The 20,114-nt window shown below is 45.6% G+C and overlaps 1 protein-coding gene and 1 long non-coding RNA gene across 4 annotated transcripts in view; both read left to right on the top strand.

The window, feature by feature from the left end:
* Nucleotides 1-1,364, top strand: part of LOC146057404 (uncharacterized) — a 35,263-nt gene extending 33,899 nt beyond the window's left edge. The window contains exon 3 of the long non-coding RNA XR_014469715.1: nt 1,215-1,364. This is a non-coding gene — a long non-coding RNA (uncharacterized LOC146057404). The remainder of the gene's footprint in view (nt 1-1,214) is intronic.
* Nucleotides 1,365-14,987: 13,623 nt separating this feature from the next.
* Nucleotides 14,988-20,114, top strand: part of DOCK9 (dedicator of cytokinesis 9) — a 235,561-nt gene continuing 230,434 nt past the window's right edge. For all 3 annotated transcript variants that reach the window (XM_083168608.1, XM_083168606.1, XM_083168604.1), the window contains exon 1: nt 14,988-15,441. In XM_083168608.1, the coding sequence (XP_083024734.1) occupies nt 15,319-15,441 (123 nt within the window). In that variant the 5' untranslated portion in view covers nt 14,988-15,318. The remainder of the gene's footprint in view (nt 15,442-20,114) is intronic.

Here is a 20,114-nt window from a genome sequence, read left to right as displayed (position 1 = left end):
CGGTAAGTTCTTACAAAATCCCCTTTTTTACTGTGGAACTACAAGACCCAGCGGGCCCTTTAATGCCCCGCAGGCAGGGACTTGTGGTTCTCCAAGTCCCAGCTTGCGGGGGAGGCTTGCTGGGACTCATAGTTCACCAGTATTAAACAATAGTTTATTCTTTTTTTTACACTTTAATCAGCCCGGTGACCACAGCCCAGGGTCACCGGGGACAGCACCAGGCTTCAGCCTGGTCAGGTAAGTCCTGGAGGGGGGGGACCCCTTCATTGGGGGGGTCCCCACTCCCCCAGGGCCCCTGGCCAGGCTGACTGGTCGGTAGGGTTAATGTTTTGGCCGCGGGACCTTATATAATAAGTGTCCCCCGGCTGTGACATTACCCTGCTGGCTGGTTTGGCCTGGGGCTGGTTCTTAAAATACGGGGGACCCCTAGTCATTTTTTCCCCCGTATTTTGGGAACCAGCCCCGGACCTGGAGCCTGGGGCTGGTTGTTACAAATCGGGGAACCCCTATTTGTCAAGTTCCCTGATTTTTAATTACCGGCCCCGGCTCCTTCAGCCTGGTGCTGGTTACAGCTGTGGGGGGGACCCCACGCTGTTTTTTTTATTTATTTATTTAATTTTTCTATTTTTTGTTTACACTCTGCAGCCTGCACGGATCTGACTGATCCGTGCAGACTGCCTGTACGAATTCGTATTAGCGGCCGTATATATGGCCAGCTAATACGAATCACTACACCATCGGAGGGTTACAAAGCAGTCGTATCTGACTGCTTTGTACATTCCCCTCCGGAACACGACTTTGCATACGACTGAAACAGTCGTATGCAGTCGTATGGGAAATACCAATACGAAAAACTAGGTTTTTCATATTGGTAAATTTCCCCCATTATGTCAAGCGTAGGGCTGAGATATCCTCAAAGTGTTTCCATCTTCTGATATATCCAGACATAATACCGGAGGGTAGGGAGGAGTCGTATTTATCGAATTGCATCATCTTGGTCAGCATCGATAGTAAGTTTGTTAAGGATGGGGGCTTTGGAGAAAGCCAGTTTTTGAGTATCAATTTCTTCGCTGCTGTGAGCAAGATGGTGAGAAAAGTTATATGACGTAGCTGGGGACCAGTTAGATGCCAGTTGTCAAAGTTAGCGAATAATAACGGTATGGGATGCAAAGAGGGTATAAAATTTGTTCCAAAATTTTTTGATGTGCCCACAGGTCCACAGATTATGAAGGATGGTTGCAGAGCTGCAACTGCATTTCGGACAGTGACCTGTTTCCTCATCGACATAATGTCTCCTCTGACCTTGAGCTATATATGCCCTGTTGAGCGTTTTAATGTGTGTTTCTTGCAATAAAGAAGACTTTAATGTACTCATTATGTCCTTGTGGTATTTAAGTAAGATGTTGTGGGATAACATGTCAGGGAGATCTTGAGACCATGCTAGTGTGGTTCGGGACCATAATATTTCAGTATGGGGGGCTAGTAGCTCCGAGTAAATCAGTCTGGTTTTGAACTTTTTAAGTTGGAATTTTGAGATTATCTTCTGAAAGGGGTCCAGAGGAGATTGGATGAAGGTATTGGTTGGGAGGGACTTGACGTAGTGCGTCAGTTGCATGATTGGGAATAAAGCGCTATGGGGCAACCCAAATGCCTCCCGTAGTTGTAAATCTACCCCCCGGGGTCATAGACCTGCGAGGTAAGACATAGGCCCTTATTCTGATCGGTGCGGCCCGATCAGAATATGCGGCCACGACCGTGCAGGCGAATCCCCGCCTTCCATACGGATCGCCACCTCCGTCCGTACGCGGATATGTGGCGATCCGCATGAAAATGGACGGGGATACGCCTCCTCCGTCTTGGGAGCAGCCCCTGCATTCGATGGTCGCCGAACATCGAATGCAGGGCCGCACGCTCCACTAGGTCCCGCCACCCAAGACCACACGGACACTTGTCCGTGTGAAATCATGTATGGGGGCGGGCAGCTGACATCCGGCGATGTCAGATGCCCGCCCCCTACACACGCGTCATGGCTTCATTACCATGCATACGCCCCGCGTTTGCATGGGATTGAGGCTTAGTAGCCCCTCACGCCCCTCTACGCCCCCTGTGCGGCGTGTAAAGAATACGTGCGGCGAAATCGCCTGCACATGCGCAGAGTGACCTCTGCACATGCGCAGACGATAAACATCGGCGGGACGTCCGCATGCGGAGAAATCCGCACCGATCAGAATAAGGCCCATAGTCCCTTCATTTTAATGCGTTTAAGTGCTGCAGATTGCACACCTGGAGTGAACATCGGGTTGCCCCAAATTGTCAACCAAGGAGAGTTGGATGGGTTCTTTTTGAGAATTTTACATAACTAGTGCCACGCCTCGTATGTGTCTTTGAAAAAGGTATGTGACTAGATCGGAGTAGGGATTCGTTTTTTGGGGGGAATGTAGTAATGCGCCTGGTCAATAGGGGGAAAGAAGGGCTTTATTGAGGTCTAGGATAGTATAGTGGTCAAGGTCCAGGATCCAATCTAAAGCGTATATATTCAGTAATGCTTTTGAATAAAGAGATACATTTGGGAAGCCAAGGCCTCCTAGCCGTTTTGGTTGCTGCAATTTTTGCATGGATATTCTAGGCTTCTTTGAATGCCAGATAAAGGAGCTACATTTTTTAGTGATGTGGAGAGCATCCGCATTAGATATTCTAATAGGAAGAAGCTGCATGATATAGGTGAGTTTGGGGAATAGTATCGATTTGGTACTTGTGTAATATCTGGGTGCCTGATTTTTTTTATCGGGTCGGAAAAATCGGGTCGATTGCATTGCATACAACCAAACGCATGCGATGCGATCGACCCGATTTTTACATTGGATCCGATGTTAAATGGTGCCTGAGACCCGATTTTACATTGGGTCCAATGTTAAATACACCCCAAACCCCACTTTTTATTGTATACCCACCCTGTTCATACCCCCACTATCCAAGTGGGCATGGAGTTGATTTTATATAGTGTGGCGAGCCCGAAGCGTAGCGGGCCCCGCGAGGGGACGCGGAATACATGTTACGTAATCCGCGTCCCCTCGTGGTGCTCGCTGCGCTCGCCACGCTTCGGGTTTGGTGGCTCGCTGCGCTCGCCACACTATATAAGATCGACTCCATGCCCACTTGGATAGTGGGGGTATGAACAGGGTGGGTATACAATAGAAAATGGGGTCTGGGGGGCATTTAACATTGGACCCAATGTAAAATCGGGTCTCAGGGACCATTTAACATTGGATCCAATGTAAAAATCGGGTCGATCGTATCGCATGCGATTTGGTTGCATGCGATGCGATCGACCCGATTTTTCCGAAAAAATCGGGTCCATCGCATCTGATTGTATGCCTTAAGGTAAGGCATACAATAAAAAAATCGGGCGCCCAGATAATACACAAGTACCATCGATTTCACTACTTCTGTGCATCCTAATAACGATAGGGGTAGATCTCGCCAGCCCTCAAGGGAGTTAGTTATCTTCAATAGGGAAGGAGTGAAATTTAATTTATAAAGATTTGCTATTTTATTTGGTATGTGGATACCCAAGTATTTAATGTGGGAGGGTTGTAGTCGAATGGTATTTAGTTCAGAATTCTCTAAAAACTTCGGGTGCTGACCTGAAATGGTTAGAAGTTCTGCTTTTCCTATATTTATCCTATAACCCGAAAACTGCCAAATTGAATGATGATGTCTATAGCTGTGGGGATCGAAGGTTGAGGATTTGACAAGAAAAGTAACATGACATCCGCGAAAAGGGATACACGTATATCAGTCTGACCCATTGTGATGCCAGTATATAGTGGGGATAAACGAAGGGCAATGGCTAGAGGTTCTAATGCTAGGGCAAACAAGAGAGGGGACAAAGGGCATCCCTGTCTCGTGCCTCTAAGAACCTCGAAAGGTTTGGAGATGGTGCCATTACAAATGATTCTGGAGGATGAGGCTTCATACAAAGTCTGCAACCATGTTACAAATACGTCTGGAAAGCCAAAACGCCGTAAGGTAAAGATGATCCCAGTGAACCATGTCGAAGGCCTTTTCAGCATCCAAGGAAAGAATAGCCTTTGGGGCCCCCGACATGGGACCCTGGGATACACAGACCACCTAGAGGACTTTTCTGATATTTGTCACTGGGTGTCGGCCTGCTACAAAGCCCGTTTGGTCTGGGTGTACTAGACTTGGTACCACAAGTTTGAGTCTATCAGATAGAATCTTGGTTAAATGTTATAGTCCAGGTTCAACAGGGATATAGGTCTGTATGAAGCCGGGTCTGAGGGGTCTCTACCTGGTTTAGGTAGAACACGAATATTTGCGGAATTGAAGAACTATGGGGCTGCCTCGGATTGGAGGAGGGCATTCAACATAGAGGTCATACACAGAGCTATATGGGGCAGGAGCAGTTTATAATAATCGGCTGTGAATCCATCCGGTCCCGGGGCTTTACCTGCTTTTAGATGGGAGATGGTAGGTGCAACCTCCTCAAGGGTAATGTCAGAAATGAGAGAAGAAGATGCTATATCATCTAGTTGTGGGAAAGTTACACTTTCCCAGAATTTACTTCTTTGGTTGACATCTGAGGTCAGGAGAGAGTATAATTTGGTGTAGAATTGGCTAAGGACTTCTACTATTTGGCAGCTAGAGGTAGTGCAGGTGCCGTCAGGCATAATTAGAGGTGGATGGTGAATGTTGACCCTGGAGGAGGTTGGTTAAAAGCCTACTGGACTTGTTGCCGAATTTGTGGAATTTGTATTCCTTTCTAAAGGTGTAACGTGCCTCTAGTTTAGTAAGTAATTTGTCAAAGTGGGCCCTATCTGCGTTGTAGGTGATGCAGTTTTGTGGCGAGGGGCAAGATTTATAGGTTTGATAAGAGTTGGTATGGCTGGTTTGAGCTGATATATAGTCAGTAGTTAGCTTACGTCTTTGGTGAGTAGAAAAGGATATAATGGCTCCTCTAAGGACAGCTTTGGAAGCTTGCCAGTAACATAGAAACATAGAATTTGACGGCAGATAAGAACCACTTGGCCCATCTAGTCTGCCCCTTTTTTTAAACATGTTACCTCAAACCATATTTGATCCTTATTTTTTTGTAAGGATATCAATATGCTTATCCCAAGCATGTTTAAATTGTACTACTGTATTTGCGTCTACCACCTCTGTTGGGAGGCTATTCCACTTATCTACTACTCTTTCTGTGAAAAAATTCTTCCTCACATTTCCCCTGAATCTTCCTCCCTCTAGTTTCAGTGCATGTCCTCGTGTTCTGTTGCTCCTCTTCCTGTGAAGAATGTCTCCTACCTGTACCTTGTTAAAGCCCTTGATATATTTGAAAGTTTCTATTATGTCCCCCCTTTCCTTTCTCTGCTCTAAAGTATACATATTAAGATCTTTTAGTCTTTCCTGGTATGTTTTGTGATGTAGGCCATGCACCATTTTAGTTGCTCTTCTTTGTACAGTCTCTAATGTATTTATATCCTTCTGGAGATATGGCCTCCAGAACTGAACACAATACTCTAGGTGAGGTCGTACCAATGACCTATACAGTGGCATTATTACTTCTTTCTTTCTACTGCTGATACCTCTCCCTATGCAACCAAGCATCTGACTTGCCTTCTTCATTGCTTTGTTACATTGCCTACCTGCTTTTAAGTCCCCTGAAATAGTGACACCTAGATCCCTCTCTTCCTCAGTAGTTTCCATTATAGTGCCATTTATACTATATTGAGTCTTTGGATTTCTGAGACCCAAGTGCATGATTTTGCATTTTTTGGCATTAAACTGTAGTTGCCATTCTCTTGACCATTTCTCTAATCTGCCTAGATCCTCAATCATTTGTTTTACCCCTCCTGGTGTGTCTACCCTGTTGCATACCTTTGTGTCATCTGCAAAAGGGCACATTTTACCCTCAATTCCATTTGCAATATCACCAATAAAGATATTAAAAAGCACCGGTCCAAGTACAGATCCCTGGGGTACTCCACTTTTAACCTTTCCCTCCTTTGACTGTACTCCGTTTACTACAACTCTCTGTTTTCTGTCCTGCAACCACGCTCTTATCCATTCAACTATCTTAGAATCCAATCCCAAGCTTTCAAGTCTATTTAACAGTCTGCGATGTGGGACAGTGTCAAAAGCTTTACTAAAGTCTAGATAAGCTACAGCTACAGCCCCACCTTGATCTATTACTTTAGTCACCCAGTCAAAAAAGTCAATAAGATTTGTTTGACACGATCTTCCCCCAGTAAACCCATGCTGTTTTGGATCCTGTAAATTGCTGGTTTTGAGATATTCTACAACTCTTTGTTTTAAGAGTGTTTCCATCAATTTCCCTACTACTGATGTAAGGCTCACTGGTCGATAGTTGCTTACCTCTTGCTTGCTTCCACTTTTGTGCAGTGGGACTACATTCTCTGTTTTCCAGTCCTCTGGGATTATTCCAGTAGCTAGTGACTGGTTGAATAATTCTGTTATTGGTTTTACCAGCTCCCCTTTAAGCTCTTTTAGTATCCTTGGATGTATCCCATCTGGCCCCATTGATTTATCCACTTTCAGTTTTGAGAGTTCTGTGAGGACTTTCTCCTCTGTAAATGTACTTGCCTCTCCCTCAGTTTTCTGACTATACTTGCAACTTAACTGTGGCCCCTTCCCCTCTCTTTCAGTAATGAATACTGAGCAGAAATAATTATTAATATTATCTGCTATTACATTGTCCCCCTCAAGAAAACTTCCACTCTCTGTCTTCAGTCTAATTATTCCACTTTTTGTTTTTCTCCTTTCACTTATATACCTAAAAAAACTTTTCCCCCCTTTATCCACTGACTGGGCCATTTTCTCTTCAGCCTGTGCTTTTGCACATCTGATTACCTTCTTAGCCTCCTTCTGTCTAACAAGATACACCTCTTTGTCCTCATTCTTCTGCGTCTGCTTAAATTTCTTAAAGGCCAACTTTTTTGCTTTCACAATACTTGCTACTTCTTTTGCAAACCACAATGGCCTTCTTTTTCTTGTGTTTTTCCTAACTCTTTTGACACAAAGTTCTGTTGCTTTTAGAATTGCACTTTTTAATTTTTCCCACTTATCCTGCACTCCTTCCAAGTTCTTCCACTCTGCCAAAGAATCCCTTACAGAGTTTCCCATCTCTACAAAATCAGCCTTCCTAAAATCTAACACCTTTGTTTTTGTGTGCGATGAGTCAGTCTCTGTCTTTATTTTGAACCATACTGCTTGATGGTCACTGGATCCCAGATTTTTACCCACATTTATGTCAGATATTCTGTCACCATTTGTAAGTATTAAGTCTAATATTGCGTCCTTACGAGTGGGCTCCCTCACCAATTGCTGGAGGGATGCTCCTTGCAAGGAATTCAGCATGTCCCTTCTTTTGGTGGAACTTGCAACAGGCAGCTCCCAGTTTACATCAGGTAGATTAAAGTCTCCCATGATTATCACCTCTCCTTTTAATGCCATTTTATTGATGTCCTGCAATAGGCTCTTGTCTAGTTGCTCTTCCTGACCTGGTGGTCTGTAGATCACCCCTATACGAAGAATCGCCTTTTCCCCTGTTTATATGGTCACCCAAAGGGCCTCCGTTTTTTCTTCAATACTTTATATTAAGGTAGTCTTTATATATTTTTTCAAATATATTGCAACCCCTCCTCCAATTTTTCCCCATTCTGTCCTTCCTTAATAAAGTATATCCTGGTATAGCCATGTCCCAGTCATGATTTTCATTGCACCATGTCTCTGTAATAGCCACAATATCAAGTTCATCCCTTGTCATTATTGCAATTAGTTCTGGGATTTTATTTCCTAAGCTCCTAGCATTTGCACACATAGCTCTTAAAGTTGTGTTTGTGCTTCTCCTGCTGCTAGCTATGTTCATGTTAGGCACAAGGTGCCAGGAATCCAAAGTGGAGGTATCGAGACGGCTCAGACGTGCTAGGAGACCCGGTAACTGTGAAGCTAAATGGGTCCTAGCTGGTAATCATCACCGGTCGACATGGGCCACAGAGGAATCAACAGGGTAACGAAGGGCGATAGCCCTGGAGGCCCACTGGGTAGTAGCGAGGGTAGGTGACTGACCCGGAGGTGGAGATGGTCAGCACTGGTAGGGAGGAAACTGTCTCGGCCCCTAACTCCGTTGTCACCCAGTACGTCCCACGGTAGGTGCGGAGGCCCTAAATCTTCTCGCACGGCAGCCACGTTTGAAGCACGGGTTAAGCCTGTACAACTCCGGTGCCCTCCAAAGCGTCTTAGGTGGTGGCCACAACCTACCGTTGGAGGAACGAGGTGGACAAGGGGAGAGCTAACTGAATGACCCCGGTGGCCGAGACAGATGGCAGGGAGATGGACACGGGAATGGACGGGAGTCCTAGTAACCCCTGCACACTGAACCTAGCACTGATAACAATACATAAAATAATAAACCACGGTACAGCAGGAATAAATGAGAATAAGGAGTGTGTAACGATACCACTCCAGGGCACAAGGCAGAAGACAGGAATATCTCCAAGGAGACTGCAGGAAGCCGGAAGCCAGGAAAAAGTCTGCACGGATCCTCTGAGCTGCAGGATCCACCGACAACAGGCAGGGAAGAAATCCGGGTATGGCAGCTGGAGAGACCACGAGTATAAGGCAGGGAATGAACTGCGGTGTGGGCTGAAGAAAACGAGAAAGACACCCCAGGGTGCCTATGCAATCTTATAACCAGCGGTTTGCTGGACTGAGCAATCTCCATTTATAGGAGAAGTGTGCGTGCAGCACACTGAGCGGGGCGCGTCGTGATGACGCGGCGGGGAAGGACGCCGGGCAGCAGGACGTGGTTGCTAGGCAACGCCCCGATGCTCGGGCGCCGGGCGTGACGTCACCGACGCTCGGGACGTTGCTGACGCTCGGGGCGTTGCTGAGCAACGTCCTGATCGTCAGAGGACCGCCCGCCGTGCACCCCGGAGGACGGGGAGGCGACTGCACGGCGGCGGCGTCTGACAGTTCATCTTTCTGCCTATATCTATTCGGTTTTGATCGGCATTATCTTCTGTTGCAGTGGATAGGCTTTCTGTTCCATTTGCCTGCAGAGACAATACCTCTAGGTTGGGGGAGCAGATTTTTTCATTCTTATTTGGTTCACTGCCCCCCTCTGCTAGTTTAAATAGTTGCTTATGAAGCTTCCAAACTTTTCACTTAATATTCTCGTTCCCCTTGAAGATGGGTGCAGGCCATCACTTTTATATAAGGCTCTGTCTTGCCAGGTAGCTTGACTTTGACCTAAATATCCAAATCTCTCCTTGTTGCACCAATTCCTTAGCCAAACATTGAAGTTTCTAATTCTCAGAGTTCTATCTTCCCCTTGGTGTACTGGCAATACTTCTGAAAAAGTTACAGTGGTTGCCACCTGTTTTAGAGCAGTTCCTAACTTTCTAAATTCATCTTTTACGGCCATGACTTCAGCATTAACCAGGTCATTTGTGGCAAGGTGGACGATGACATCCACCTCCCCATCTTTTCTTGCTGCCTTTACAATTCTTAGCATGCGTTCTTTATCTCTTGGAGCTGTGGCTCCAGGTAAGCACCTTACTTGTTTCTCTACTTTAGTAGCATTTCCCAGATTAACTCCTCTAATTATGGAATCTCCCAAAAGAAGTGCAGTCCTTTTTGGAGGTGAAATTTTCCTGGTCCTACAGTTAGAAGAGGTAGAAGTCCTCATATCTTCCTGTTCTTTATTGCCTATGTTGGTCATACATTCCAACCCTGCAAGAGCAGCATATGAGTTTATAGGGGGTTAGAAAGGAGAGTATATGCATTGTCTTTATGGTAGTTTTCCCAAGCCTTCAGCACTCCGCCTCTCAGTGGCAAGGGAAGAGGGGCACCTCCAAGAAATGAACGAGGAGGATTCAGTGGTAAGGGTCAGTTTAATCCATGTAACTGCGTGATCCGACAGTGTGATAGGGTCTATTTTAGATTCCTCAATTTTCAGCAGGATGGTAGATGAGGTAAGAATATAATCTATTCGGGACAATCCTCCCGTGGAGGCCGAGAGGCAGGTAAATTCAGATTCGGTAGGGTGGAGTGTGTGCCATATGTCTACAAGGTGGAGTTTTGGAGCTAGGGACATCACTCCAAATTTGGGTTGACGTCTTATTGTAGTCGCCTGTCTCTACCTATCTAATAAAGGATGGGCTAACATATTAAGATCACCACATAATATTATTGGGAGGTGGAGATGAGGAGAAATCAAAGATGTAAAGTTACATAGGAAATCTTTCGAATATACATTTGAAGCATATACATTGACACACATATAAGTTTTATCTGAAATTGGCACAGTAAATATCTTCCTTCTGCATCTGGCACCACGTTATCAACCTTCACTGATAGGGGACCTCTGGACAGTATCACCAGGCCTCTCGCCTTGGAATTATAAGGAGCTGAGGCCTGTACTTTCCATCCTAGGATGGATAGCTTGAAAGACTCGGCAGCAGTCAGATGCGCAGCTTAGCCGGGTATAAAAGGGCAAATTTTCTCTCAACTTTAATTAGCCTGGAGCAAATAGGCAAGAAGTCCTTTCTCGCTTTGGCAACTTCGGCGGAGAAATCTTGGAACAGGAGAATTTTATTTCCCTCCCATTCTATGTTCCCGTAACTGCGGGATGCACTCCACATTAACTCCTTCTGGAGATAGTTCAGCAGTTTGAAAATTACAGCCCTGGGTCTGGCTCCCTTCTGTGGTCGTTGGGGGACTAACCTGTGAGCCCTTTCCAAGACCATATCCTCACATCGGTCTTGTATCTGTAATAACGTGGGGAGAGTGGTTTTTATAAAGTCATATACGTGCTGGCCTTTAACCGATTCCGGCAGTCCAACTATCCTCAGGTTATTTCTCCTGGACCTGTTTTCCAGGTCCAGTAGCTTATTATGGGTCTGGTACAGCTTCTTAGTGTGTCTGTGTGTTTCCTTTTTTAAGTCTGTAATTGCCACAAAGTTTTCTCCCACCCTGTGTTCTGTAAGCAGGGCTCTCTGATTAAGTTGAGCAATTTGGTGTGATGTCTGAGTAAAGGGCCTATAGCTACCCTTATGGCTTGCATCATATCCCATAGAAGAATGGGTGAGAGGGCGCTGGGAGTACCTGTAAGGTGTCTTCTGGGGTGTCCTCATTTTGGAGAGGGTCAGCGGTAACTTCACTGCAGTGAGGAGGTGTCCGGCGGGCTGGGGTGCCGGGAGCACCGCTGTGGCGCTGCTACCTCTTTAAGAAAGAGTTGGTGGTCACTAGGACCCGTCACAGCTTTCTGCAGACAGCAGCTGCAGCAGCCGTGTCCTCCTCTGCTACTTCTTTGGAGAAAGTGAGAAGCTCCATTCTCTCCTACCAGCAGCAGTGAAACCGGACTCCGCGGCTCTCCTCAATGCAGTGCAGTAGGGATCATTTCTCCAAGCCCGCCGGGCGCCCACTACGTACTGTGTCTCATCTGACTGGTCTGTATGAGCTAAGCCCTGAAGACAGTGATATGGACACAGAATGCGCTGTGTGCGCGCAAGAAGAGGAACCAGTTACATTTTGCAACTAAAGAAAGAAAAAGAAGATAGAAAAAATGGAAAAAGAAAGAAACAAATAAAAAAACATAAGAACAAAATAAAATACTGTAAAACCAAAAATAATATAGGTACTTATGTACTATCTGGGCGTCCGATTTAGAATCGGGCACATCGCATCGCATGCGACCATCGGATGCGATGACCCGATTTTTCCATAGGAATCAATGTTAAAATGGACTGAGTCCATTTTAACATGGAATTCAATGGGAAAAAGGGGTCCTTTTCATACCCCTACTATCCAAGTGGGCATGGAGTTGGATATAAACCTGTGGCGAGCGTAGCGAGCCACCGAGCCCCGCGAGGGGACACAGAATACCGTTCGCTCGCCACGCTTCGGGCTCGGTGGCTCGCTACGCTCGCCACAGGTTTATATCCAACTCCATGCCCACTTGGATAGTAGGGGTATGAAAAGGACCCCTTTTTCCCATTGAATTCCATGTTAAAATGGACTCAGTCATTTTAACATTGATTCCTATGGAAAAATCGGGTCATCGCATCGCATCCGATGGTCGCATGCGATGCGATATCGCATCGCATCTGATTGTATGCCTTAACTTAAGGCATACAATCAAAAAATCGGACGCCCAGATACTACATAAGTACCATAATATATATTGATTCCTAAATACATATTTGATTTCTTTATCTTGGTTGTACTTGGGAATTTATTACTCTACCTATTAGTGTCCCTATTTTAAATGTATTTATGTTTTACTTAGAAACATAGCATTTGGTGGTAGATGATAACCATTTGGCCCATCTATTCTGCCCTAACCATGGGCGTTATTCTAGTTCACTCTTTCTGACAAAATCCTTCTTAGATGGACAAAACCATGTGCACTGCAGGTAGGGCAGATGTAACATGTGCAGAGAGAATTAGATTTGGGTGAGTTATTTTGTTTCTGTGCAGGGTAAATACTGGCTGCTTTATTTTTACACTGCAATATAGATCTCACTTTGAAGTAAAACCCCACCCAAATCTAATTCTCTCTGCACAAGTTACATCTGGCCCCCTGCAGTGCACCTGGTTTTGTCCATCTAAGAAGGATTTTGTCAGAAAGAGTGAACTAGAATAAGACCCCATATGTAGATGCACACACTTACACACTATTATAATCGGTATCCATTTCTGTATGGCAGCGCTGCAGAAATCGCTGAAAAAATGTCCGCCACGCCATTTTTCTGTAGAACTGCACATGCATATTAGAGTCTGAAACCTCTAAAGCTCAGACCCTACGATGCCAGCAGAGAGGAGGTGTCCCGGATGAAGAAGAACGCTGCACAAGGACCTCCTACTCTTTTAAAACAGACCTGACCTATAATACCCATTATTTCTTGTTAGTGACTGTATTGATTATACATACCTCTGCACACACCGAAGGCCTAGTGGGCAGCTGGGTGTTGCTTATGCTTGCAATGCTCCTGTGAGGCCATGCCCCCATTTGCAACGGCTCTGTAAACTGCTGGTCGTACCTTCAGCTCCTTGGTCTCCAGGAATAAACCCTGTGCGCATGCTGGGCAGGGGGACTCCAAATTGCCTCCCCAATGCTGTAAACTGTTGTCCCCAGACAGAACGCAGGACTATCCCAAATAAAGGGACAGTCCAGCGAAAATTAGGGACAGTTTTGAGGTATGATTATATACTGTATAAAAATCAGTGATGTTACAGGGCCACAATGATCAAAGCCAGGCAGGGTATTACAGCAAAATGCACAGTTTACATGAGATTCCACCAGGGGGCAGCTGTTACCTCCCCCATTCTGGGTTCCTCTATGTAGCCTCTGATATTGCGTTATCTGCTCAGTATCTCCCCCATAAGTACCAATAGAGTGTCTCTCTCTCTCTCTCTCTCTCTGTCATGAAATTGCCAAAAAAAAGGTGCAAATTGCAATTGCCACTGCATTTAAACGCAGGTATGGTAACACATCTGGCATCCTTCACACAGATATTAATATTATTTATATAGCACTCTTTCTCCAATAGGACTCAAGGCGATGACTGTCACCAGTCAAAAGGTTGACATGGGGTTTTTCACTGTTTTTTGAGCCAACGTGCCAACAGACAGTATTTCATTCCCTACCATCTACTAGTGCGTGGTGGAAGAATAAGATAGTGTGCCGAGGGTGGCGAAACACCGAGCCCCAAGCATGGTGAGCGCAGCGAGCCTTGCGAGGGGATGCGGTGCACTTTAACCTGTGTCCATGTTGACTGTGTTGACATGCGGGGAAAAAACAGTGAAAAACCACATAGAATTTGACGGCAGATAAGAACCACTTGGCCCATCTAGTCTGCCCCTTTTTACATGTCGACCTAATGACCCTGTCGACCTTCCTGCATGTCGACCTAATGAATGTCTAATGGTGTGTACACACTTGTACAATGTGCATGAGATTTTGACTATATAGTCAAAATCTCATCTGGATCTCATGCAGATCGCACAGGTTTTAACCCTTGCGATCCCGATGCGCACTCCCGTATCGCAGCCAGAAAGTCTTGGCTGCATAGACTATATAGTGCAGATCTGCACTCATACCTCCCAACTGTCACGATTTCCGCGGGAACGTCCCGATATTCGGGGACGTTCCCGCGTCCCGCCCGGGGCCGCCATTGTCCAGCGGTGGGGGGGACAGTTGGGAGCCCCCCCAGCTTGCCGAGAATAGACGCTGTGCGCATAGCATCTATTCAGCGCCGACGAGCGGCGAAAACGGGGGCGTGGCCGGAGTTCGCGTCACCCCGTGAGGCCATGCCCCCCCGCGAACGTCCCGACCTCCCAACTTCAAAAGTTGGGAGGTATGCTGCACTATATAGTCTAAATTGTATGCAGATAGTCTAAATTGTAATATAGTCATGATTATACAAGTGTGTAAACACCATAACTCTAACAACTTGCTGGTGACCAACTGATCCACACCCCTTGGAACAACCTGCCAGCTTCCATGTATGGCACACTAGTAAGCAGTATTGTACGTCTCTACTCATCCCTCTGCCGGGGAGTGTGCAGGTCAGGACATAGAATGAAAACCCCATTTCAGTTCAGACAAGAGCCGGGGCGGTGTCCACCATGGCTTCAGGGTTTTACCGATTTTTGCCCACAGTGGAAAGTATTGCCATTTTATGGAAGACGCATTAAAGCAGTGCGACGCGCAGACACGCCTGCACAGTATTATATACATCTCTGTCAATAACTCCGCGGGTTTTGAAATAACTGTATAGTTCATCAACGTCGGGAAGCAAGCAGTAGCGTCCATAAAGAAACATGGCCGCACAGGCCTCAGAGTGATCAGCTACGCCATCACAACAGTAGGACATCAGGCAGAGGCGGAGTTAGCACTTGACAGCAGCGCGCCCCACCAACCACGCCCCTAGGGAAAAATATTGACAGAGAGCGACGCGCGCACCCGTGAGGTGCAAGCCCAGCGGGAACGCGCGTGATCCGAACGTTCCCCGGGAATTCCGTGCAGGCCGGCGCGCGCCCTCCACTCCCCGTGCAGAGAGCAGCGACAGCGGCGGCTTGTCCCCTCCCCTCCACACAAGCCGGCCGGCGGCGGCCCCGGAATGAGTGGCGCAGCAGCTCAGGTGCTATCGGATGTGCAGTTGGGATAACTGTGATTGTATATGGGAGGGTGCTCTCCCCTCCGCCCCATGCTCGTCCAACCCCGGCCCCGGTAAATGGTTGCGGTGATACTCCGTGTGCTTCTCTCCAGCTGCGATGTCTTCCCATCAGTCCAATCACCCGGAGACTCGCAAGTTCACCCGGGCGCTCAGCAAGCCAGGCACTGCGGCGGAGCTCCGGCAGAGTGTGTCTGAGGTGGTGCGAGGCTCCGTGCTGCTGGTAAGTGTCAGGTGGGCGGCATGCCCGCCACGAGTGGGGTCAGTGGGCGTCACGTGGGGTGGTGTTGGGGGGAGACACATGGTCCTTCCTCGCTGCACTGTCACTGCAGCCCCCCCATATGGGGGGTAGTACCTGCAGCACCGGGTGGCTAGCCTGACAATGCTCCAGCTGATGAAACTAGGGACATTACATACTATTTACTATAAAATCCTTTTTTTTGATTGAGTCAGGGATGTGATTAGCGATGTCACAATCCATATAATGCAAGTATGGTGATGGGATTGCGCCTATGAGAACTGATAAATTAAAAATATATGTATAACATGTACGCACTAGTTGTCCTTATGTGTAATTGTTGCTGGGCAACTTTTTAGTCTGTACAGTGTAAGTTCCCTCCCATATTTAGATTATTACTGTGACTATATTTATTATTGGCAAGTTTAGGTATTCACTCGCCACAAGTGAATACTTTTCCATTTTTGGCTATCACACACAAAAAGTATTAGTAACCAGTGGGAGTAGGTCTTCAGTATAAGGTAGCTGTGTTTTGCTTTTCCTTTGAGCAGGTCACAGATTCTCACACATTCCTCAGCCTTATAGCTTTTCACACTAATAACTTGTGGGGAAAGAGGAAATGTCAGAACTGAGTATTGTGTTGTATGGGAAATCATAATCTACCCGGATACCTTGTTACTTTATTCTCACTTGGGCTTTAAGTGAACTTTACAGTATTACAGCAATTCCTTTGACTACAAAGGAACAGTATGAGGGATGTGTGTCTACTTGCTCTAGTTACTCAAGGAGTTTGTCATACAGGGAGTCTCAGGAACCCTCATATCCTGTTGCTACCTCATTGCATTGTGAATAGTGACTGCAATTGTATATACTCCCTTTAGGTATATTATTGTCACCACCAGAAATGTATGGTGCTTTTTTCTTTATGCGTTACTTTACTTTTTTATGCATGAGTTTTTGGATAAAGTTTACATAAGTTTCTTTTTCTTTCCTTTAGTATTGCATCTAGTTCAGAAATTATAACACATCTCTTAGTATTACAGTATGCTGTGATCCTTGTCACATTGCATTAAATATGTATGTTTGTACTAGCCACTGTCTTTTCAAAACTTGCAGTAGACCTGTCATGTCTACTTGCTCAGAGAGTCTCTGTCTCTCTGTCTCTCTCTCGTCTTTTTTAATTTCAGCCAGTAACCGTTTCTATTCATCAGAAATTGTCTACCAACCTTGCTGTTTAGTTGATTAAAACTACCGTTTTGGTTTCACGGATACAGTTAATAACCATTTCCATCATAAGCCTGTATCCTGGGTTTTTGTGCATCAACCCATTTTTAGCTTATGTCTGAAAGGGTCTATACAAATTGGGAGTCCAGGCTTTACAGCCCTGCTCGCTAGTAAGTTTACAACCCATGTAGATGACCCGGTCTAGGTGTGAAAGGTGCAACCATAGTCTTGATGACCCATGTAACACCTAAAACAAATTTATTGGCAGGGAACAATAGCCCTCGGAGATGAGATTATTTACAAGCACCCAGCGAATGCCAAGGAACTGGGTCTGGTGCGAAGGAGCGACTGGGGAATTATCCAGCCCATTACCAATGTATGAAAGGAGCAGCCCTGGCTTCAAAGCTGTTCTATTTGTTCAGGGTTCAAACCTGCTTGAAGCTAGGATTTTGTGTCTATTGTTGCTGGAGTTTCTTTATATGGTTGTGTCTATCTCCTCTTTGGCAAATGTAGCCTCAGAGGGAATTGGACCACATGGTCCATACCATGAGAACTGCGACGGTAGGTGGAGAAGCAAGGTACATAACATGGAACCCAAAGCGTTCCCTCATTTTCTCCCCATGTTTTGAGTTCTACACTCTCCACCAGTTTGCTAAAAGGGAATAGAGTGTGACGTGGATAGTAAAACTACTAGACCACGGCCTTGCTAGTCTGCTGCTGTTGCAGTTGAAATGATATGTCCCATAGGTCACGTGGTCTGATGAAGCCAGAGCCTAAATTGAGTGTAGGGGTTCTAGGTATTAATGTAGATGCTAGCTCAGTGGTCTCCAACCCGTTGCTCCCGTTGTAATTTGGGTAGCTCACCTAGCTGCAGTACTGCGAAGTCAAGTAGGATAAAGTGACCTCTGATGAAGTGCCTCTAATCAGGACCTCCGGGAGCCACCATAAGGCATGAAGCTAGAACCCGGGAGCCACAGGCAGCTGCAAAGGCATCCAGTGTCTGTTTCCCACAGCAGACAGTATTCTCTGGGGATCCACCACAATGCATACAATTGGGGCCACTGGCACTGACACTACCCTAGCATAGATAAGTGGGAAGGTAGATGGGAGTCGCTGCAAGATGGAGAGGGGATTTGCAGGTGGTGGACAGGTCTACGTGGTTGGCCCATGGCTAGTGGACAGACATGTACACAGACCACATGGTGTATTAGCAGATTTAAAAAAATAAATACATTTTTTTAGTAGCTCATCAGGAGGTTACGTTTTTCTTAAGTATCTCACATCTAAAGTAAGGATGGCGACCACTGTGCTAGTTTCAGCCCCTTAATTTTTAACTTTTGCCAATGACTGTTGCTGTTCTCAGATGTATGACAGTGTGTAATTTAGGGGGTATTTATATCAAAGCATTGAGAGAGAGAAAAGCAATAACCATCAACTTCTTTCATTTGTCAAACACAGCCTGTAAAATTTGTTAGAATTTGATTGGTTAGCGCTTTATTGGTGTCTCCACGCTTTCATAAATACCCTCCTTAGTATTTTGGGTACTTATGTATTATCTGGGCTTCCATGTTAAATGCACCCCATTTTTTCATACCCCTACTATCCAACTACGCATGGAGTTGATTTTATATAGTGTGGCGAGCGCAGCGAGCGGACACGGTCACATAAGAAAAATGGGAGCCCAGATATTACATAAGTACCGTATTTTGTATATGTTGTTGTGTTTTTTTTGTTTGTTTTTTTAGATTTCAGGAAGTATATTTTGGTTGGGGGAGCATTGGTGGTACTCAAGTTTCTTTTTAAATTGTAATTTAATAGGCTGTGTGCTACGCAAGCTTAGTTGCATTGTTATAAAATATTTAATGTCTTGCAATGAAGGTTATTAGAGCAAAGCACAACTACCTGTAGACACAGAACCAGTGATACATACAGTAGCTATAACGCAGGCTGTAGGCTTTGGTAGCTGGCTGCATGAAAGAAATCTGATATTCTTGTGTTGAATGTCACACAGACTTGGTAGTTCATTGTCAAATGCTTACGATTAGTTCCTTATTCACGAACATTGTGCTCTCCGTACAGTGAATTAAAAGATATAGCTAGCCAACTTTAGTCCAACTTGTCTGTCTAACTGATACTGCTTTCACATCGCAAACCCTGCTCTAACCCGGTATTTGAAAACTTTTCTGAAATGGATCTGAGCAAGCTAAAACCCTTTCACATCGCATGGCGGAGCCAACTTATAACTGGGTTATTACCAGGTTGGTGCCTTTTACACTGAACCCGGTTCACCCAAAGAAAACAGTGTAATGTCATTTGTAATGGACTTTTATGGCTCACATACAGTATTTGTATTATAGCTAAAAATAAAGGTGCCCATACACGGTACAATTATTGTATACAATATCGCATCGGTTTTGCAATGCAATGAGATGAGATCCAGTACAATAAGTATGTGCAGCACATACTTTTTGAGCTGTGCCTTGAGATGTGTGACGGGAGCGCACATAACAATTGTACCGTGTATGGGCACCTTAAGCCTTTTTGTTGATGTTTATGTACTGTACCAATTACAACAGGGCTCGACAAAACCCAGGCGCCATTTCGCCACGGCGACCAGATTCTGCTTTCTGGCAAGCAGATTATTTTGCAGGGAGGGTGGAAGCAGAAGCTGGTCAGATAAGCGGCAGCGGTGCCCGAACCCCATCTCCCCCTTCTGTTACCAGTGCCCGCAGTGCTTGACCCCCGCCTCCCCCTCCTGTCAGTAGCAGCAGCACGGTGCCCGATCCCTGCCTCCCCCTCCTGTGTCATCAGGCACGGAGACGGCTTATCACCTTCTGTGGCACGGTCATGTGTTCAAAATACAGCTATCTGGTCTGAAGCTTTCACACTGCAAAATGGATTGGCTTCGAACTTTGTAGGTTCCTTCTATGTAATGGGTTCAAATACTGGGTTTTTTGACCCGGTATTTGACTATGGAGCTTTCACACTGCACCTAGAACCGGGTTGACATGTTTATAAATTGGCAATATAAAATGTTATAGCTGTGGTGTGAAAGGGGTATTAAATGGTGTTCCAGCTACCTAATCGAATCTGTCTTCAGACCAGCCCACTTCTTTCCAACTTGTGATCTCACAGAAGTATGCAGACTGGGTTGATCTACTACTACTACTACATGTTTTGAAAAATATAAATACATAAATATTATTTAAATAAAAGTTTTTTTTTTATTTATTTTCTTTAATAAGTGGTGAACTACAGGTCCCAGTATAGTCTGGCTGCAAAGGCCAGTTGGCTTTTGGAGAAGTGCCAGCTTGCACAAACCACTATATTGTGTATTTGAAAGCTACTCTGGAAATGAACAATTCAAGCAATTGTGTTCTCCCCAACAATGATTGTAAACACTATTGTTGAACTACTAGTGTCCTGCTTAATTT

The sequence above is a fragment of the Crinia signifera genome, chromosome 2 (assembly GCF_055691185.1).
Source record: "Crinia signifera chromosome 2, ASM5569118v1, whole genome shotgun sequence".
In the NCBI taxonomy this organism is placed as follows: Eukaryota; Metazoa; Chordata; class Amphibia; order Anura; family Myobatrachidae; genus Crinia; species Crinia signifera.
This window is presented reverse-complemented; position numbering and strand designations above follow the sequence as displayed.